Source organism: Sorex araneus, chromosome 3 (assembly GCF_027595985.1).
Source record: "Sorex araneus isolate mSorAra2 chromosome 3, mSorAra2.pri, whole genome shotgun sequence".
Classification (NCBI taxonomy): Eukaryota; Metazoa; Chordata; class Mammalia; order Eulipotyphla; family Soricidae; genus Sorex; species Sorex araneus.
The window spans coordinates 179,946,098-179,965,167 of NC_073304.1; the positions used below are offsets into that span (position 1 = coordinate 179,946,098).

Consider the following 19,070-nt stretch of genomic DNA (forward strand, 5'->3'; position numbering starts at 1 on the left):
ATAATCAAACATATAATACATGATTTTATTGAGTTCAGAGATATATGTTTGCTTATAATCAAAACATATTTTCAATATAATTTTGAAAATCTGATTTTTTTCAAGTTTATTTTTTATTTTATTTTATTTTATTTATTTATTTTTTTTATTTTATCACCATGTGGAAAGTTACAGAGTTCTCAGGTTTATGTCTCAGTTATACTGTATTCAAACACCATCCCTTCACCAGTGCCCATATTCCACCACCAAAATCCCCGGTATACTCCCCGTCCCCCACCCCAACTGTATAACTGATGAATTTCACTTCATTTTCTCTTCACCTTGATTACGTTCCATATTTCAACACAAAACTCACTATTGTTGTGGGAGTTATACCCCCAAACAAGATAACCCTATTAAGGAAGCATTTGATAATTAGTATTCCATTAAAAGATTGTATGCTTTCAGATTTTAGAAAAGGCTGTGTGGCTCGGATGTGTCCCAGTCCCGAATCCTGGAGCCGTGTTAGTTGCTGCTCAGTGTTGCCAGGGCTCCATCTGGAGAAGGTGTGCTGGCTGCACCTCCTCCTTCCGGCTCCCTGGGTTGTTGGCCCCAATTCGGGTCCGGAGCATTTTCCGGGCCGCGTTGCTCACCAGAATGCCTGCCGCTTCTCTGCTGATTGTGGCAAGATGGCCCCGAGGGTGGATCGAGGGCGTGACTTCCGGCGGCCGGGACCACTTGGAGTTTTGGGCTGGCGCTGCCCCACTCCAGTGCCCCCCCGCGGCTCGGATGTGTCCCAGTCCCGAATCCCGGAGCCGTGTTAGTTGCTGCTCAGTGTCGCCAGGGCTCCATCTAGAGAAGGTGTGCTGGCTGCACCTCCTCCTTCCGGCTCCCCGGTGTTGTTGGCCCCAATTCGGGTCCGGAGCAGAAAATCTGATTTTGAATAAAGCATTTCCAGGCTTCTATTTCTCAGTCAGCTTTTGATAAATGTCATGCACACAGTCTAGAGAATGAAGCTTATGTGCATGGTTAACAGGTTAAACTCTGATTTGTCTGAATTTCTTTCTGAGCAATATTTTTCCATGAGCAGATAATGTAATTAATACTTTGCTTGCAACATGCAAGTGTCTGGCTGTTTTATTGCTGTGTCTGGTATGGTGAAATGCAGATTACTGTCCCCTTTCTCTTTATATACTAAAAGTATTTTTTTTAACACCTCATGACCAAAATTTAGGGAAACTACCTATATCTCAATATGCATGAATTCATACCAAAGGACCAAAGGACTCCTTTTAAGTGCAATAGTTTGAGCAAAATCAATCACATTAACAATATGCTTTAATTAACATTTAACTAAACAAAAGAAGACAGAGTGAAATCATTTAGAAAACTCTTTGTTTCCTTGAAAAATTTTCAGTATCTATTTCAGTGGATGCTTGCATGGCTCATTAAATAATAGAGCTTTATTGGAGAGCTGGGAGAGGGCATGCAATTTAGGAGCTTAATGAGAATTCAGCGACTTGTTTGGGAAGAAAGGTGCAGAGGAATGGAAAGAGGAAGCTGGTTGAAGCAAGAGTGATCTGGGCTTGAATGCCATTCTCAAATGATAGCCATTGGCTAAAAACATCTCTTAATCTCCGTGCCCTTCAGCTACCTAAAATGGAGATAATAATAGTATCCACTTTCTAAAGTAATTTTCAAAATTATCAATGTCTCTCAGTATGCTTTATGAGTATTTCCTTATATTATTTCCTACTTAGATTTCAAAAAGAGAAAGTGGGCGTTTCCCATGATAGAACTAAAAGTCCACCACAAGTGCATATGATCTGGAAAAAGAACCCATTTTTTTGTTTCTGTCTTGGGGCCACATCTGGCAATGCTCAGGGGTTACTCCTGGTTCTGCACCCTGGGATCACTCCTGATAGTGCTTGGGGGACCAAATAGGATGCCCGAGATTGAACTTGGGTTGGCAAGGCAAGTGCCCTATCCATTGTACTATCCCTCTGGCCCGGAGAATCCATTTGGAGACCTGGATAATAATGTTTGCTAGTATGAGGGGGAGTCCCGTGGGAATTATATCCTTTTTGGCTCAGCTGTTTTAATTAGGAAATCTCTGCAATGTACTTTTTTTTTTTAATGTTGAAAGGAGATTCCGATCATATTGTAGGGAATTCGAGAGTTCTCTTATTTGTCAACCTTATCCTAAACACAACAATCAAGAACATAAGAGGCAAGTTTGCATAGTCAGGCTCTAACACTTGGACTTTCAAGTCAGAGTCTAATGCTGCAGACTTTCACAGGGAGTGAGGGCAGAGGGCGGGTGAATGATCTAGGAGATGTGCTGATGTGTGGAAGAGAAAAGGAGGAGATTGGGGTAGGAGAAAAGGTGAAGGGTGGAGGGGGAGAGTGCACAGAGAGGTGTGTAGTGACCTGGGAGGCTCCATCTTTGGAGAAAGACCTGGCTTACAACTCCAGTTCTGGAACTTGCTTCCTGGGTGAGCCAGTGCTAGCTTTCAAAGCTCAAGTTTTTCAACTGTATAATAGGGGCACACACACACCTCACTTTTTTTGTTGTTGTAGTTTTGAGACCATGCCTGACACTACTTAGAACTTACTCATGGCTCTGTGCTCAGAGATCACTCCTGGCAGGGCTTGGGGTGAACCGTATGTAGTGTTGGGGACCAAACCTGGGATGGCCACATGTAAGGTAAGTACCCTTCCATCTGTTCTATGGCCTTGTCCCTATGCTTATTACTCAGGAATTAAATGAAGGGTGCAGGTTCAGAGTCCGGAACGTGGGTTCCTGATTTATGACTTTGCATGGTACTACGGGGATAGGAGAGGTCTAACGTGAGTGTCTCCTGGGCCAATAAAGCTCTCATCAACCTTTTATCTTTCATGCTTACATCTTCCATCATCTTGGAATGCTCATCCATCATTTTGCTACATATCATAAAGAACATGTCAAACAATTAACCAGTTTCTTTTTAAAAAGCAGCGATTAAAATTCCCCTCCTTGCTTGCCAAGTGCCTCTGAAGCCGAAGACTTCATTCTCGAATGTATTTTGTAGGCAAGACTTGCCTGGGACAAAGAGACTTCATGATTTAAAAATACTGTCTGTTATATGAGCCATGCTGTGATCCTCTTTTTTTTTCTAATTATTGAGATTTGGCCTTAGAGGTCTGTTGCTTACCATAATTTTTGTCTTCTCTTAATGTTATTGAGAACCATTTCTTTTATTTAATATAATTAAATTACTCATTGGGTTGAAGAGAGCTATAATGTTCATTTAATAGTATTTTCTTTTACATTTTCTCAATTATTTCAGCTGAATGCTTTATATTTTATATATAACATTTTCTTAGGAACACAGAATAGAGAGCCCTTTAAAAGCCCTAGAGCCGTGTATTTTTCTCTGCACACAGCAGTGCCTGATAACTGTAGGGTTTCTAATTGCCCCCTATAAATAATTCTGTCTGAATCCTATTTGGTCTGACCTTCAAAGCCCCAGTAAATGCCATTTACAAGGCAATCCACATACCCCCAGAGAAAATGAATCCAGCCCCATCTTATATTACAGTAGTATCTTATCATGTTCTTTCCATAACTTTTGAACTCAATGGAATTTCCGAAATAATTATCAGGGGCAAATACTGTGAATATATCCATATGAACACTGCAATATCTCTTTAGAAGCAGGAAAATAAAGTACAGGGGAATCAGTTACAGTAAGAAGTCAATGAATCTTTCCCGAATTTGGGATGAATCACATCAGATGGTAAATGGAGGATGACTAGACAAAGGGATGGAATTGCTAAGAGGGAGAAATCAGAATTTACAGTTCCTCCCCACCTCCCACTGTAGGCGATCAATACAGAATTTCCCCTAGGGATGCTCTGACAGTGAGCACTGGGGAGTGGATGTGAGAGGCACCCTCGCCCACCCCCGTGGCAGTGGGAGGACCACCAACCTCTCACGTCTGGTACAGCAGGAGCACCGCAGTGCCATGGATCATGGGCATGTCCTCTCACACCCTGGCTAGAACAGGCACCTCAGGGTTCCTGAGCAGTGCTGGTCTCAGTTTCCCATGATCGAAGATAAGAAAGGTGGGGGAAATCCCTGTATTTCTGGAGTTGGCAAGACAGGGCCAACTTTAATTCATTCATTTAAATGAGTTATTACTGTATTCACTGTAAATACTCTAATCATGTCCCAATTACTCTTTTCATGTAGAGAAAACACTTTCATGTTAAATGTATGTTGGGAAACAACCACATACTCATGGAAGCGAGGCCTGCAGAGACTTTGGGGGCTCACCCTGAAATAGCTGCCTGCTAGGACTGGGGGTGGGGGTCCCCAAAGAATCCTGTGAGCCCTACCAGAGAAAGAAGTGGCAAGCAAGCTGGTGCCGCAGAGGGCACATGATGCCTGAGACATTTCTCTTCTCTTGTCTAACTTGGGAGGTCCCAGAGCCCCGGCTGTCTGGGGTGGTGGGAGGGAAGGACAATGAAGACAGAGAAGACCCTTGTGAGCCTCTTGTCTGCCTGGGTGGGGATGGGGGGCAGACAGCAGGGTTCTATCTATCAATCTTTGCAGTTTAAAGGATATTTGATTATGCTGCCATAATGCAACTTTCCCAAATCCTGGTGTTACTAAGGACAGACCTACCACCGATGCCCTAAATGTAGAAAAACATTTTTCCTTGTATGACCAGATACTGGAGCGATAGCACAGCAGGTAGAGCATTTGCCTTGCATGCAGCCAACCCGGTTTCGATTCCTCCATCCCTCTCGAGAGCTCGGCAAACTAGTAAGAGTATCCCATCCGCACGACAGAGCCTGGCAAGCTACCCGTGCGTATTGGATATGCCAAAAACAGTAACAATAAGTCTCTCAACGAGAGATGGTACTGGTGCCCACTCAAACAAATCGATGAGCAAAGGGATGACAGTGACGGTGATATGCCTGTGACATTTTCCATTCAGCCGAGAACATCAGCACAGAACACATGCCCTCATCGCATGGAACCAGCCTTTCATCTGACACTACTTGCTGGCCTCGTCTGTGGTATCAGAACCACAGAAAGTGACTTCTTACTGGACCACGCTACTGTCCCCGTGCAGAACTGACAATGAAGAAAGGCAGTGAGGATGGGTCAGACCCTGAACGGAGGGCTGTGGGACAAAAGGGACACTTGGTTCTGGGGTCCCCTGACCCTACCGTTCTTCACTGGACATTTCTTGCTGGGACAGTGCTAGCCAGATTTTTTGCTGCACCAAGGACATACATTTAACCTGAAAGTGTTTCCTCCATATGAAAAAGAGGAACTGGGACATGACTAGCGTTGTTTCTATTTTCAGTGAATACGGTAATAACTAATTTAAATGAATGATCATAAAATGGCTAACATTAAGCCTGACCATATGTGGGCTCTGGGCTAACTCTTTAGAGATCTTAAGCCTTTCAGTACAGTGACTCAGCTGGGTACTGGTGATTTACCTCTATGTTAGAGTAAAAGCCAGAAAACAGCCTCAAACAAAGTACTGACCTTATCTGTGCTTGCCTTAGCAAATGGTAGAGAACAATGAATGGATCAGCCTAACCCCCAATCTCAAACCCTTTTCATGATTACTTTATTATTGTTGTTGTTTTGTGGCCATACCTGGTAGTGCTCGGGGATTACTCCCATCTCTGTGTTCAGGGATCACTCCTGATGCTGCTTAGGGGACTACATGAGGTGCCAGGGACTGAACCCAGGTCAGCTGTGTGCAAAGCAAATGCCTTATCTGCTGTTTTGTGTCTCCAGCCCCCAAACTCAAATTCTTACTTCACAGGCTAGAAGAACTGTTAGCTATACTAGATATGCAGATGATGTTTAATATATTCATTTACATAAATATCATGTATAAATGGTTCATCATTCTCTGAAATAAAGAAAGGGAAAATAGACTTGTATCAAAAGCTTTGATAATATTAGCAATGCAATACTTCACAGAAGCCTGGCCCTTCTTCAGTTAGCGACTACAGGTAAACTCTCCTAGGCTTTGCATTCACCTTTAAACAATTAGTGCTTGAAACACGTCACCTACAGAATATTGAAATTCTATTAAAAGAATTTCTATATTCACATATATATATTTTTATCTACCATAGTGGATACTTTGAATTCTTTACTTAAAATGTGATTTCCTTTTTTGAGTGTCAGCTTTTTAAGTGGTAGAGAAAGCTTTTCCATTATCTCATCCTAAATTTATATATTGGCTTTATGACAGCAACACATTTCCAAAATTGAAACCATATTTTTATATCTATATCTGAGTGTATCTATCAACCATTTACCTAAAATTTATAAGATAACAGTACTATAAATGGAAAGGCACATTAAAGTAAAAAATATATTTGCACAACTATTCTAATATCCTGATAATAAATTAGATAGAATGATCGACCTTATATTTAATGACCATTAGGAGTGCTTTAATGAGAAAATTCAAAACTTTCCCTAAAGGGAGATCAGAATTTACTATCTCTCTAGGAAATCGTAGAGATAGATTCATTTTTCTTTTGGTATATGGGAAAGGAGTGATTTACTAAAACTGCTTTGTAATATAGAATGCTGCAGGAAATCTGATGATTATTTTTTGTTTCTTGGTGGTGCTCGGGGATCACTCTAGGTGAGCTTGAGAGAACCCCGTGGGCTGTTGGGGATCAAACCTGGGATATAAGCCTTCAACTCAATACCCCAGAGATTTAAAATGCTTCTCTTGCAAGTGTCTCTGTTTATTTGTCCCATAAGAGAAAAAAAAAATCAGATCTTAACAAGTACTTAATGGAGGCAGAGGGTGTCCCTGGAGAGGCCTTCTCAGGTTCCTCTGCCCTCGGGTCATCTCTGTCTGACAGGCTGGTCCAGAACCCAACACTGGCCTCACCACCATGAGAAGCTCCAGCCTGAGGAGGCACCAGAGCCTAAGAAGCATCTAGCAGGCAGCAAAGTCTCCCTCAGCTGGCTCTGAAAGGAGAGAGTTGCATGCATTTTTCATGCTGTCTCCTCTCTGCCATAAGATTTTAACGACTTAATGTAAGCTATGAGCATAGAACTCATGATGGAGCAGAGAGAAGTGCCTAGGACTGAGAGAGCTACACACAGACGAAGGGAAGCGTTTTAAAACCAGAATACGACTGAGCCAAAAAAAGTAGAAGTGTGTTTGGTAAAATGCTTTTTTAATAGCACGAGGCAATTTATACTATAAAATGTTTAAAAGGATTATTCATCCCAAATGAATTATTTTCAAAATGAATATTTATAGAGTCTGAATTAGCAATCGTTGCCTTTGTTTTAAAACAATTAACAGCATGCAAAGTAAGGCAGTGCTCTTCAGGAAAATAGGTGAGTGTAGCTACTCGTATTGGCACCCTTTCAACATCTGCACGGTGAGAACATAAAATGCAGAGCCACTAACCTGTTCCACTCGTAATTAATGAACACCTGTACACAGTGAAAGCATGACTGGTTTTATCAATGCATGAAAACCCAAGCAGGCAATTAATGTTCAATCTAAAATTCACATGATTGAAATGGCAATAAAAACAACTATAAAACAAATTCAAAAATCAGAAAATTGGGATGATCTCTGAATGATTCCTTTGTCTGTCTGGGGCCATACCCTGCAGTGTTAAGGGCTTATTTGTCGTCCCCCGGCACAGGGATCTCTCCTGGAGGTGCCTAGGGACCATCTACATAGTGGCTGTTAAACCAGGGTTGGCCAAGTGCAAGGCAAGTGCCTTCAGCCCAGTAACATCCCTCCAGCCCAGGATATGTTATTAATACACCATTTCACAGGGGCATTAGAGAGAAATAAGAAGACTTTGTTTAAAGTTATGAAAAAGATCTATGAAATATATTTTCATGATAATGCTTATTTCAGTTGATTGGTATCTTTAAATTTACCTTTAAATAAAGCCATTAGCTCTCCTTACACTGTTCTTAAAAACATTTTTATCAGCGGCCCCTCAGAATGCTGTTATGAAAGCAGGACGCATGTGGTTTCACTTACAGTGACTTCCTGAAGGTAAGTCCAGGCTGGTCTTGGCAGCTCCTTCCGCCCTGGGTCTCGGTGTGACAGGGAGCATGGTGGGCGGAAGCAGCGCACCAGAAAGGTGATGGGATGGGGACTGGATGGATTTGTGACACTAAATAAACTCAGAGCAAGAGATGTAGCACTTCTTCCACTTCCTAGTGACTTGGCTTGACGGCAGGGACAGGGGAATAGAAAATTAAAGCATCCACTTACTGGGAGAAATGAGAAGATGTAGGAACAAATAAAATGGAATATATATGTGTGTATATATATATGTGTGTGTGTATATATAAATATATATATGTGTGTATATATGTGTATACACACACACACACACACATATATATATATATATATTTGAAATCATGTTTAGCTATATGAAGCAGGAAAAATTATACTAACGCTGCCAATGGTGCCAATGGTGTTGACTTGCTTTCAGTATGCTAGAGGGACACCAGACTGAACCCTCCCACCCCCCCCGCCCCCTTAAGCCCCCTTACCTGCTTCATTTGTGCGGATCAAGCGAGATGGGGTGCTGGGGTCTCCTGTCCCAATCGGATTTGTGGCCACAACTCGGAATTCGTATTCCACCCACGGGTTCAGGTCCACAGCCACCGCTGACTCCATGTCCCCCGTGATGACTTCTGGGACTGTGAAAGGAAGGGCATTTTATGCCATCAGAGCAACTGGAAAAGGGTTTCAAATAGCAAAGAAATCACACGTGCTGGGCCAGAGAGAAAGACACAGGGGTTCAGGTCTGGCATGCAGCTAACCTGGGTTCAAATCCTGCCACCACATTTGGTCCTGGAGCCCTGCTAGGAGTGATGGCTGAATGCAGAGTCAAGAGTCAGCCCTGGCGCAGCGGAGTGTGGCCCAAAAGCAACAATAAGCAAACAACTAGATCACAAGGGCTGACCTTGTCAGGCAAACCATGTGTCCTTCTAAAAAGTGGGGCCAGTGTCACCTCCAGTCTCATAGTAGAAATGAATCTTCAGGGAGCAAGCACTTACATGTGCCAACTCTGTTGTTAATTTGGTACCTCTTATTGAATTGTTATACATAAAGTGCCGAACTTGCCATGATCTACAATAAAATAATTCGGTCACCACCCAGGCCCAGATTAAGTAGTACCCAGGTGAGTAGTACTTTAACTTAAGCAAATATGCCTTCAGTTTCTAGGAAAATTCCTTGAGTAGTTTGCCTCTCCCGATTCTGAAAACATACTTCCCCACTTGGCAGTTCAGCAGATACTGCAAATGTATCTATTTCCAGGACACAGGACAACCTAGACACATTTTTGGCAGTGGAGAATAAGTAATTTTATTCTCCAATAGCAAAAGCACTAATAGTACTGTAACCAGGTTACTTCACTAACAATAGCATAGTTAAACAAACAAACAAAAAAAGCTCTCCAGGGCCGGAGCGATAGCACAGCGGGTAGGGCGTTTGCCTTGCACGCGGCTGACCCAGGTTCGATCCCCGGCATCCCATATGGTCCCCCAAGCACCGCCAGGAGTAATTCCTGAGTGCAGAGCCAGGAGTAACCCCTGAGCATCGCTGGGTGTGACCCAAAAAGAAAAAAAAAAAGCTCTCCAGTTTAAATGTATAAACTCCCAGTTACAAAAATGAGTGAGCTAAGGCCAGCAATGCCGGATTGCATATCTGAAAGGTTCTATGAGAGATCTTTAAAGTTCTTGTCACAAAAAAAATAAATGTGTAGTTATGTCTGCTGACGAATGGTGACCGGGCTGACTGGTGATGATTCTGAGTGAGTAGACTGTCAACACACTTCACTGTACACCTGAAGCTAATGTGATGTCGATGATATTTCAGTGAAAAATAGAGACTTCAGTTTAGAGGATGGAAATAGAAGTTCTGGACTCTTCCTGAAGTGACTTTTGTACTATATTTAGATTTGATTATACCATAAAGCTCATCAATGCAGTTACCCTCCCCCCCATTAAGGTATTTTTTCCATATTATAACTAGTCTTTTTTTGTGGTTGACTTCCTTGTTCACTCATCTCTGTTGACTAGGAAATATTTTTGGGAAATATTTGCTCTGGAAGGAATAAGCGATCTTCCGCTATGCAGATCCTCTCAGTTGCCATCAGCTGTGTCAGTGGCACCCCACTCTTGTTTTGAGGACTCGCAGGACAATTTTTTTTATGAAAATGCATCTTGAATTTTCCACAAAAATCTCTTAAACTGACTTAAGTTAATGTTGCCAAACTGTCAACATTATGGAGGGTGACTGCTCTGAGCACCTGTGGGGTGGGTTTACTGAGATCTCAAAACTGATTGTTCTGAGGAACAAAATGAAGACTAAGAAAGTCTGCTTTTGCTGCAAGGGTGACTTAGCCATATCCCTGGGATCTACAAATCTCTCTTAGTTCATTTTTTAAATTTTATTTTATTGAATGACCGTGAGATACAGTTACAAAGCTTTCACATTTGAGTTTCAGTCATACAATGATTGAATACCCGTCCCTCCACCAGTGCACATTTTCCACCATCAATGTCCCCAGTATCCCTCACCTTTCCTTTCCAACACTCTCCCTGCCTTTATGGTAGACGATTTCCCCCATACACTCTTTCTACTTTTGGGCATTATGGTTTGCAATATAAATACTGAGAGGCTATCACGTTTGGTCCCTTATCTACTTTCAGCACACATCTCCCATCCCAAACAATTCCTTCAAACATCATTGTCTTAGTGATCCCTTCTCTATCCCAGCTGCCTTCTCCCTCAGCTCATGAGACAGGCTTTCAACTATGAGGCAATATTCTTGGCCCTTTTATCTACTGTCAGTTTGTGTCAAACTCATATTATGTTATTTTATATTCCACAAAGGAGTGCAGTCACTCTGTGTCTGTCCCTCTCTTTCTGACTCATTTCCTTGTAGTTCATTTTTGTCCCATTCTCTCTTGAGCTCATTCTGGTTAGCCTTCATTCCCAATTACTTTACTGAAAGTCTTCCTGTGAAGGTTGCCGCTGACCTCGGTGTTGCTAGAATCAGTGAACAATTCTCATTCGTCATCTGAATTGACAGTCCACCAAACTTCGTTCCAGCTGCTCATCTTTCTTCTGCAATCGACTCTGTTTTCTTATCTTCCAGGCTCTCATCTTGCACCATGTTTCCTTCACAATCAGATGCTTCTTCTCTGCCAACTTTGCTTGGTTTCTCTTGCCCTGAACCTCACAGTCTAATGCTCCAGGCCTATATTTGATACCCTTTCCTCCTTTACTTCCTATGTGTACCCTGATGATAACATGCCATCTCACAGCACTGAGAGGAGTTTTCTATGCCAATCAGTTCTAAATTCTATTCTATCTGAAACCAGAAGTGACCCCTGAGCACAGAGCCAGGAGTAAGCCCTGAGCACAGCCACGTGTAGCCCAAACTTTATCCTCATCAATACCAAATTTGACATAATGTGCTTTCTCAATAAGCTTATCTGCACCATGCTATTTAAAATTGGAAAATGCCTCTCATGAATTGTGCCCTCCTCCCTTTCTCCTCCCCACTTACATGTTGAAGACTTAGGGCCAGTGTGAGTGTATTTAGAGATGGGGATGACAAGGAAATAATGAAGGTTAGATGAGGTGGCAAGGGGGAGGCACTGCCATGACGGGGTGGGGGGTCCTCATACACAAGGACACTCCTCCTTCCCCATTGGGGAATCCACTGTGAACTTTCTATTCAATATCTGGAAGTAGAACTGTCACTGGGAATAATGAGGCTGGCTTCTAGATCTGGAATTCCCAGTCCCCAGAACTATCAACAAGTACAATTTAGCTGTTTCAGGCAGGAGCTGGTTAACTGTGGGATTACGGCTTGCTGCTGGTCTATAGGCTGAAAGTCCCACTGGGTTCAAACCACTGGGTCAAGGATGTTTGATTACATGGCTGTGCTGACTAATGCACTGCACTGTCACAGTATTTTTTTTTAAAATTTTTTTATTAGTGAATCACTGTGAGGTACAGTTACAGACTTACAAACTTTTGTGCTTCTGTTTCAGTCATACAATGCTCGGGTACCCATCCCTCCACCAGTGCCCATTCTCCACCATCGATGATCCCAGTATCCCTCCCACCTCCCCCAGGCTACCCCCCAGCCCACCCCCACCCCTCCCCACCTCTATGGCAGGGCATTCCCTTTTGTTCTCTCTCTCCTTTTGGGTGTTGTGTTTTGCAATAGAGGTATTGAGTGCACTGCCACAGTATTTTGATAGCCTTACTACATAACATGTTCCCCTAATTCCATACTATATAATTCACTTTCTTATTTCTTATTTGTCCTCATCCATGAGAAAACAATCACCACAAGGATTGATATTTTTGTTTCATTAATATATCCCAAGAGCCTAATATAAGACTTGAAAGGTGTTTGATAAATTTCCATTGAATAAAGGGTGGTTCAAATTTCTAGCTGTCACCAATATTTGCACTGTGCATATCTCTTATGAATTTGATGTGATTATTTTAAGTTTTATGTTCAAAAATGAATAGACATAAAATACAAAAATCATCCTTTATCTAAAGGCTACAATTTATGTCCTCTTAGTTATACATTTTATTTATTTTCTGTTTTGGGTCCACACTCAGCAGTGCTCAGGCTTACTACAGGACTCTGTGCTTAGGGATCACTCATGGAGGGGCTTAAGGGACCAGACGCAGTATTGGGGATCAAACTCAGGTCATCTGTGTGTCAGGCAAATGCCCTACCTGCTGATCTATCTCTTAGGTCCTTAGTTATACATTTAAAAGTCTCCTTTCCTTACCCCATGCCTCTTTACCACCTTAATCCTGCTCTTTAAATAAGAAAAAAAACTATTAGGACAGCAAAATATCCTAAAAGCATAAATTTTTCTAAGAAATAAATTCTGCACTGTAGCACTGTTGTCCTGTTGTTCATCAATTTGCTTGAGTGGGCACCAGTAATGTCTCCATTATGAGACTTGTTGTTACTGTTTTGGCATATTAAATACGCCATGGGTAGTTTGCCAGGCTTTGCCAGGCGGCCAGGATACTCTTGGTAGCTTGCCAGGCTCTCTGAGGGGGCGAAGGAATCGAACCCGGGTCGGCTGCATGCAAGGCAAATGTCCTACTGACTATGTATTAAATTTGAAAAAACTAAGAACTAAAAATAAAATCAGAAATTTTATTTTAAAATGTGTTATTGTAGAGATTAAAGACAATAAAGGATGTATACCAAATTAAGTATTTTTTAAAGTCATGTAGGTATCTTTTTATAGACATCCTTACTGGAACAATGGGACCACTAGATTTCAAAGGTAACATTATACTTCCAAGGAAAGTGACAGCAATTAAAGGCAGAAGAGGATTATATATTGATTCAGGGAAAGAAGCTTGTTTAAATGTCTTTCCTAAAAAAGTAATTGCATCCAAGAATTTAATTAATACTAAATAAACCTGCCAAATTGAAAACTCAATTAATCATTTGTAAATATATCTACAGAGAGAGGACATACTAACAGAAAATTTTTTTTTGGTTTTTTTTGGGTCACACCTGGTGATACTCAGAGCTAACTCCTGGCTCTGTACTCAGTGATCACTCCTGGCAGGCCTGGAGACCATATGTGGTGCCAGGGATCAAACCTATGCAAGACAGGTGCCCTACCCGCTGTACTAGCTCTTTGATCCTGACAGAAATCTTTTAAGAAACATACCTGAATTAAGTAAATGACAAAGCAAATATATGATTATAGGTGACTTATTATTTTAAAGCAGGTACAGTAAGAAACCAGTGAGCTCATGTTGCTCAATAATATGCTAGTTTGCAAGTCAAAAGCAATTTGTTTGATCTGAAAAGAGGGTTGTATGAGAAATTATGATTATTTTCATACTTTCTTCAATATGAAAAAATTATCCCCATTTTCCCTGTGTGGAATCTGAATTTAAGGGCAGATGCTACTAGTAAGTAAATTCGACACGTGCCTTAGCCAGAAGGCCTACATACAACTCATAACTGCTTTTGCCAAATCTTATTATTCTTGGAATTCATGTTGGGATTTAAAGGGGTGTGTGGTGCTTTTTCAGTCCTTGCTGATGAATGCATTCGTTTTATCAGAGTTTAAACTCCAGACTCATTTTTCTTTCTAATAAATGTTTCTGTCCCAGAGCTTATCTCAAAATTGTCTACCTCTAGATAAGGGAGTGAGATGAAATCAAAGGCTCTCGGACTCTGGGCTGGCTCCTGTCAGATCTTTCCTACATCAGGCCTGGACAAGAGGGCCAGAACCAGGCATCACCAATGCCCTTGTGGGTACACATTTGTGCACCCCCAGGCCTGCCGGGAGGGGGGTCCCCTCTACCAGTAGCTCTGAAAGATGCTGAGAGGTGGAGATGCCTGCTACTATCCAGGGCACATAAGTTGATCACTGGTAAAAAAGATTACAAAAAAATTATGGATTTCCTATTAGCTATCTCTACCTAGAGAGCTACATAGTACATCCATGGGTTTTAAAAATAAGCACTATACTTGCAAAACTGAATTCAAAAAGAACTGTCAGCTTCAAATGTTTTCAATGGTAAAAATAAACTGAAATATCAAAGGAAAAACTTTATGGGAGGGATTCCTAAAACAGAAACTCTGATAACACTTAGCAAAAATACCTGAAGTCTCTATACTCATTCACCACACACACACACGTGCATGCTTTCTCTTTCATTTCTTTCAGAGTTCGTATACATGCATGTGTCAACTAATGAGTCCACTGAGCTACCAAACACCAAGACACAGCAAGTGAGGGTGAGTGTGGATGGTTGCTAAGAACAGCAGGTGGCTAAGACCCGTGTTCTGAGGATAGGAGTGTGGTGTAGGCGGACAGGGGATGCATATGTGGTGGGGTTGGGGTTCCGTGGGTGAGGTAGGGCAGTGCTCAGGCCAGGGGGCCCCTCTTGGCTGCAGAGACAAAGGTTTGGACTGCTCTTGTGAGGAAAAGAGAGAGTACTGAGGTGGAGGTCAGAGAATTTTTTGTGAGTCTGTTCTTGGGTTGCAAATTTGTGTCCTGTCCTAAAGTCAATCAGGATTTCAGAGATTCTCCCACCTTTTAGAGTTTGTAGACCACTCACAGGGTTAAAATATGAGTCAGAAACGAAGCCATCATCTATAACTCGGGCGTTAGAAAGTAAGCACATGCAGAATGTTTTGAGGATTGAGATACTGTGTACTGGAATTTAGTAAAGGAACTAAGTGAGAAAAAAGTGGAATGGTATTTTGCATGCAGATGAAAATACTTCCTCTAAATTGTGAACCTTTACACAAAATTAAGTTTCTTCTCAAATTTAACATACTTGAGCAACAAAATGAACTATTCCACTCTTGCAACATTCGGATTATACGAGCTATACGGCTACTAAATTCAGATCTACCTTACTATGTTTATATTTTATTTCTATATAGCTACATTGTGTTTATAGAGAATAGAACAAAAAAAACTATGAACTTCTGTTTTTGAAGATTTCTAATTTTATGAGCTAGTTGCATCCTTCTGCCAAGACGTTAAAAAAACTACATAAGGAGAGTCCCTTTCTCCACACATTCGTGCCAATGCTGGTTGCTTTTATTCTTTTGGATGTGGGCTAGTCTCTATGGTGTGAGGTGATATCTCATTGTTGTTTTGCTCTGCATCTCCCCGATGATTAGTGATGAAGAGTTTTTTTTTCATGTGCTTTTTGGCCATTCGGATTTCTTCTTTGAGAAAGTTTATGTTCATTTCATCGCCCCATTTTCTGAATGGGGTTGGATGTTTTCTTCTTCCAGAGTTCAACCAGTGTCTTATATATTCTTGATATCAACCCCTTATCAGATGAGTATTGAGCGAATATCCTTTCCCATTCTGTAGATTGTATTCTGGTCACTGTATCTTTTGAGGTGCAGAAGCTTCTTAGTTTAAGATAGTCCCATTTGTTTATCTCTGTTTCCACTTGGTTGGTCAGTGGCGTGTTATCTTTGAAAATTCCTTTAGCTTCAATGTCATGGAGGGTTTTGCCAACATTGTCTTCAATGTACCTTATAGATTCAGGTCTGATGTTGAGGTCTTTAATCCATTTTGATCTGACTTTTGTGCATGGTGTTAGGTAGAAGTCTGAGCCCATTTATTTTTTCATGTGACCATCCAGTTTTGCCAGCACCATTTGTTGAAGAGGCTTTCCTTGCTTCACTTCACATTTCTTGCTCGCTTATCAAAGATTAGATGATCATATATTTGAGTATGTGTGTAAGATATTCAACCCTGTTCCATTGGTCTGCGACTCTGCCTTTGTTCCAGCACCATGCTCTTTTAATTATTGCCCCTTTCTAGTAGAGTTTGAGGTTGGGGAAGGTGATGCCTCCCATCTTCTTTTTCCCAAGAATTGCATTAGCTATCCCTGGGGGTTTGTTATTCCATATGAACTTCAGGAGTGTTTGATCCATTTATCTGAAGAATTTCATGGGTATCCTGCTGGTGGGAATGCTAACTGGTTTAGCTCTTTTGGAAAACAGTATGGACATTTCTCAAAAAATTAGAAATTGAGTTCGCACTTGACCAAGCAATACCACTTCTGGGAATATATCCCGGAGAGGCAAAAAAGTATAGTAGAAATGACATCGGCACTTGTATGTACATTGCAGTACTGTTTACAATAGCCAGAATCTGGAAAAAACCTGAGTGCCCAAGATCAGATGACTGGTTAAAGAAACTTTGGTACAGCTACACAATGGAATACTATTTAGCTGTTAGAAAAGATGAAGTCATGAAATTGACACATAAGTGGATCAACATGGAAAGTATCATATTAAGTGAAATGAGTCAGTGAAATGAGACTGACATAGAAAGATTGCACTCATTTGTGGAATAGAAAGTAACAGAATGGGAAATTTACACCCAGGAATAGTAGAGATGAGTACCAGGAGGATTATTCCATGGTTTGGAAGCCGGCTTCACATGCTGGGGGAAAAGGCAGCTCAGATAGATAAGGGACCACTAAGTAAAGGGTGCTTGGAGGGCCCGCTCGGGATAGGAGATGCGAGCTGAAAGTAGACTATAGACCGAACATGATGGCCACTCAGTACCTCTATTGCAAACCACAACACCCAAAAGGAGAGAGAGCAAAAGGGAATGCCCGCCATAGAGGTGGGGTGGGGTCGGGGGATAGGGTGGGGGTGGTAGGAGGGATACTGGGATCATTGGTGGTGGAGAATGAGCACTGGTGGAGAGATGGGTACTCATCATTATATGACTGAAACGTAAGCACGAGAGTTTGTAAGTCTGTAACTGTACCTCACAGCGATTCATTTAAAAATTTTCAAAAAATTTAAAAAAATTAGAAATTGAGCTCTCATTTGACCCAGCAATACCACTCCTGGGAATATATCACAGAGAGGCAAAAAAGTATAGCACAAATGACATCGGCACTTGTATGTTCATTGCAGCACTGTTTACAATAGCCAGAATCTGGAAAAAACCTGAGTGCCCCCAAACAGATGACTGGTTAAAGAAACTTTGGTACATATACACAATGGAATACTATGCAGCTGCTAGAAAAGATGAAGTCATAAAATTGGCATATAAGTGGGTCAACATGGAAAGTATCATATTAAGTGAAATGAGTCAGAAAGAGAGGAGGGACAGACATAGAAAGATTGCACTCATTTGTGGAATATAAAGTAACAGAAAGGGAGACTAACACCCAAGAATAGTAAAGATAAGCACTAGGAGGGTTGCTCCATGGCTTGGAAGCCGGCCTCACATGCTGGGGGGAAAAGCAGCTCAAATAGATAAGGGACCACCAAGTAAAGGGTGCCTGGAAGGTCTGCTCGGGATGGAAATGCGTTCCGAAAATAGACTACAGACCAAATATGATGACCACTCAATACCTCTATTGCAAACCACAACACCCAAAATGAGATAGAGAGAGTAAAAGGGTATGCCCTGCCACAGAAGCAGGGCTGAGTGGGGAGGATAGGTGGGGGTGGGGAGAGGTACACTGGGATCATTGGTGGTAGAGAATGAGCACTGGTGGAGGGATGAGTACTCGAACATTGTATGACTGAAACATAACCATGAAAGTTTGTAAGTCTGTAACTGTACCTCACAGGGATCCATTACAAAAAAATATACATTAAAAAAAACTACCTAAGGGTCCTGAGTGGTATAGAGGCTGCAGCTCTGGAAGCAGAGGCTGTCTCCTTAGGAAGGCGTGTCAGGGAGGAAGATGAGGGAATTTTATGTTTCATTTTTCAGTGGGAGGCTCCTATGTTGAGAGTCCTGGGAGCCAACCCCACCAGGGACTCAGTACTGGGGACTACCGGGGTCCCACCAGGCAGGCCTCAGGGGACCATGAGGTGCTGGGACAAACCTGAGGCCCCCACAAGCCAGAGAAGTCCTCCAGGCCTTTCAGTTCTCTCGTTGCCACTCCTTCACCAAATGACTGAAAACAACGTTTACAAATGCAGATGTCTTAGAGGAAAGTTAAATGCTGCACTGCATTTAATATGAAATCACATATTAGGTGATTTCATATTCTATTTTGTTTTCATAAATGCATGTGTTTACAAAAGGCTAGCACAAGAAATGACTAACAGAGCAGTTTTTATACCTAATGATCAACTTCACTTGAGTTTCTAAATTTTGGTAGGTCTTATAGAATGATACACTGAGAACATGCCTATGAAGCCTTATGCAGTGTTTTCAACTACTGGCATTGTGCCCACATCAGCTTTCGGATAGAGAACTATACTATTGCATGAGAAACATCACTGTGGGGGAAAGCAGAAGGGTAAGTCCCTGGGTTATCTGTTGTACTGTGTTTGCGACTTCTATGTGAGTCTACAGTCATCTCAGTGAACAGAGACAAATGCTGTGGCTGATTCTTGGAAACAGGAGAGAAGACGGCAAGGCGGCTTGCTCTTCTCGGAGTTTGAAACAAAACAAGGAGACAATAGTATATCTTATGAGGGCGATGGCAGCAAAGTCTCCAGAAGCCCCCATGCCACAGCTGTGA

General features: G+C 41.8%; 1 protein-coding gene across 6 annotated transcripts in view; it reads right to left on the reverse strand.

Annotated features, from left to right (window-relative positions):
* CNTN5 (contactin 5) overlaps positions 1-19,070 on the reverse strand; it is an 832,499-nt gene that overhangs the window by 45,668 nt on the left and 767,761 nt on the right. For all 6 annotated transcript variants that reach the window (XM_055129785.1, XM_055129784.1, XM_055129781.1 and 3 more), the window contains one exon: positions 8,558-8,707. In XM_055129785.1, coding sequence (XP_054985760.1) covers positions 8,558-8,707 — 150 coding nt within the window. The remainder of the gene's footprint in view (positions 1-8,557; positions 8,708-19,070) is intronic.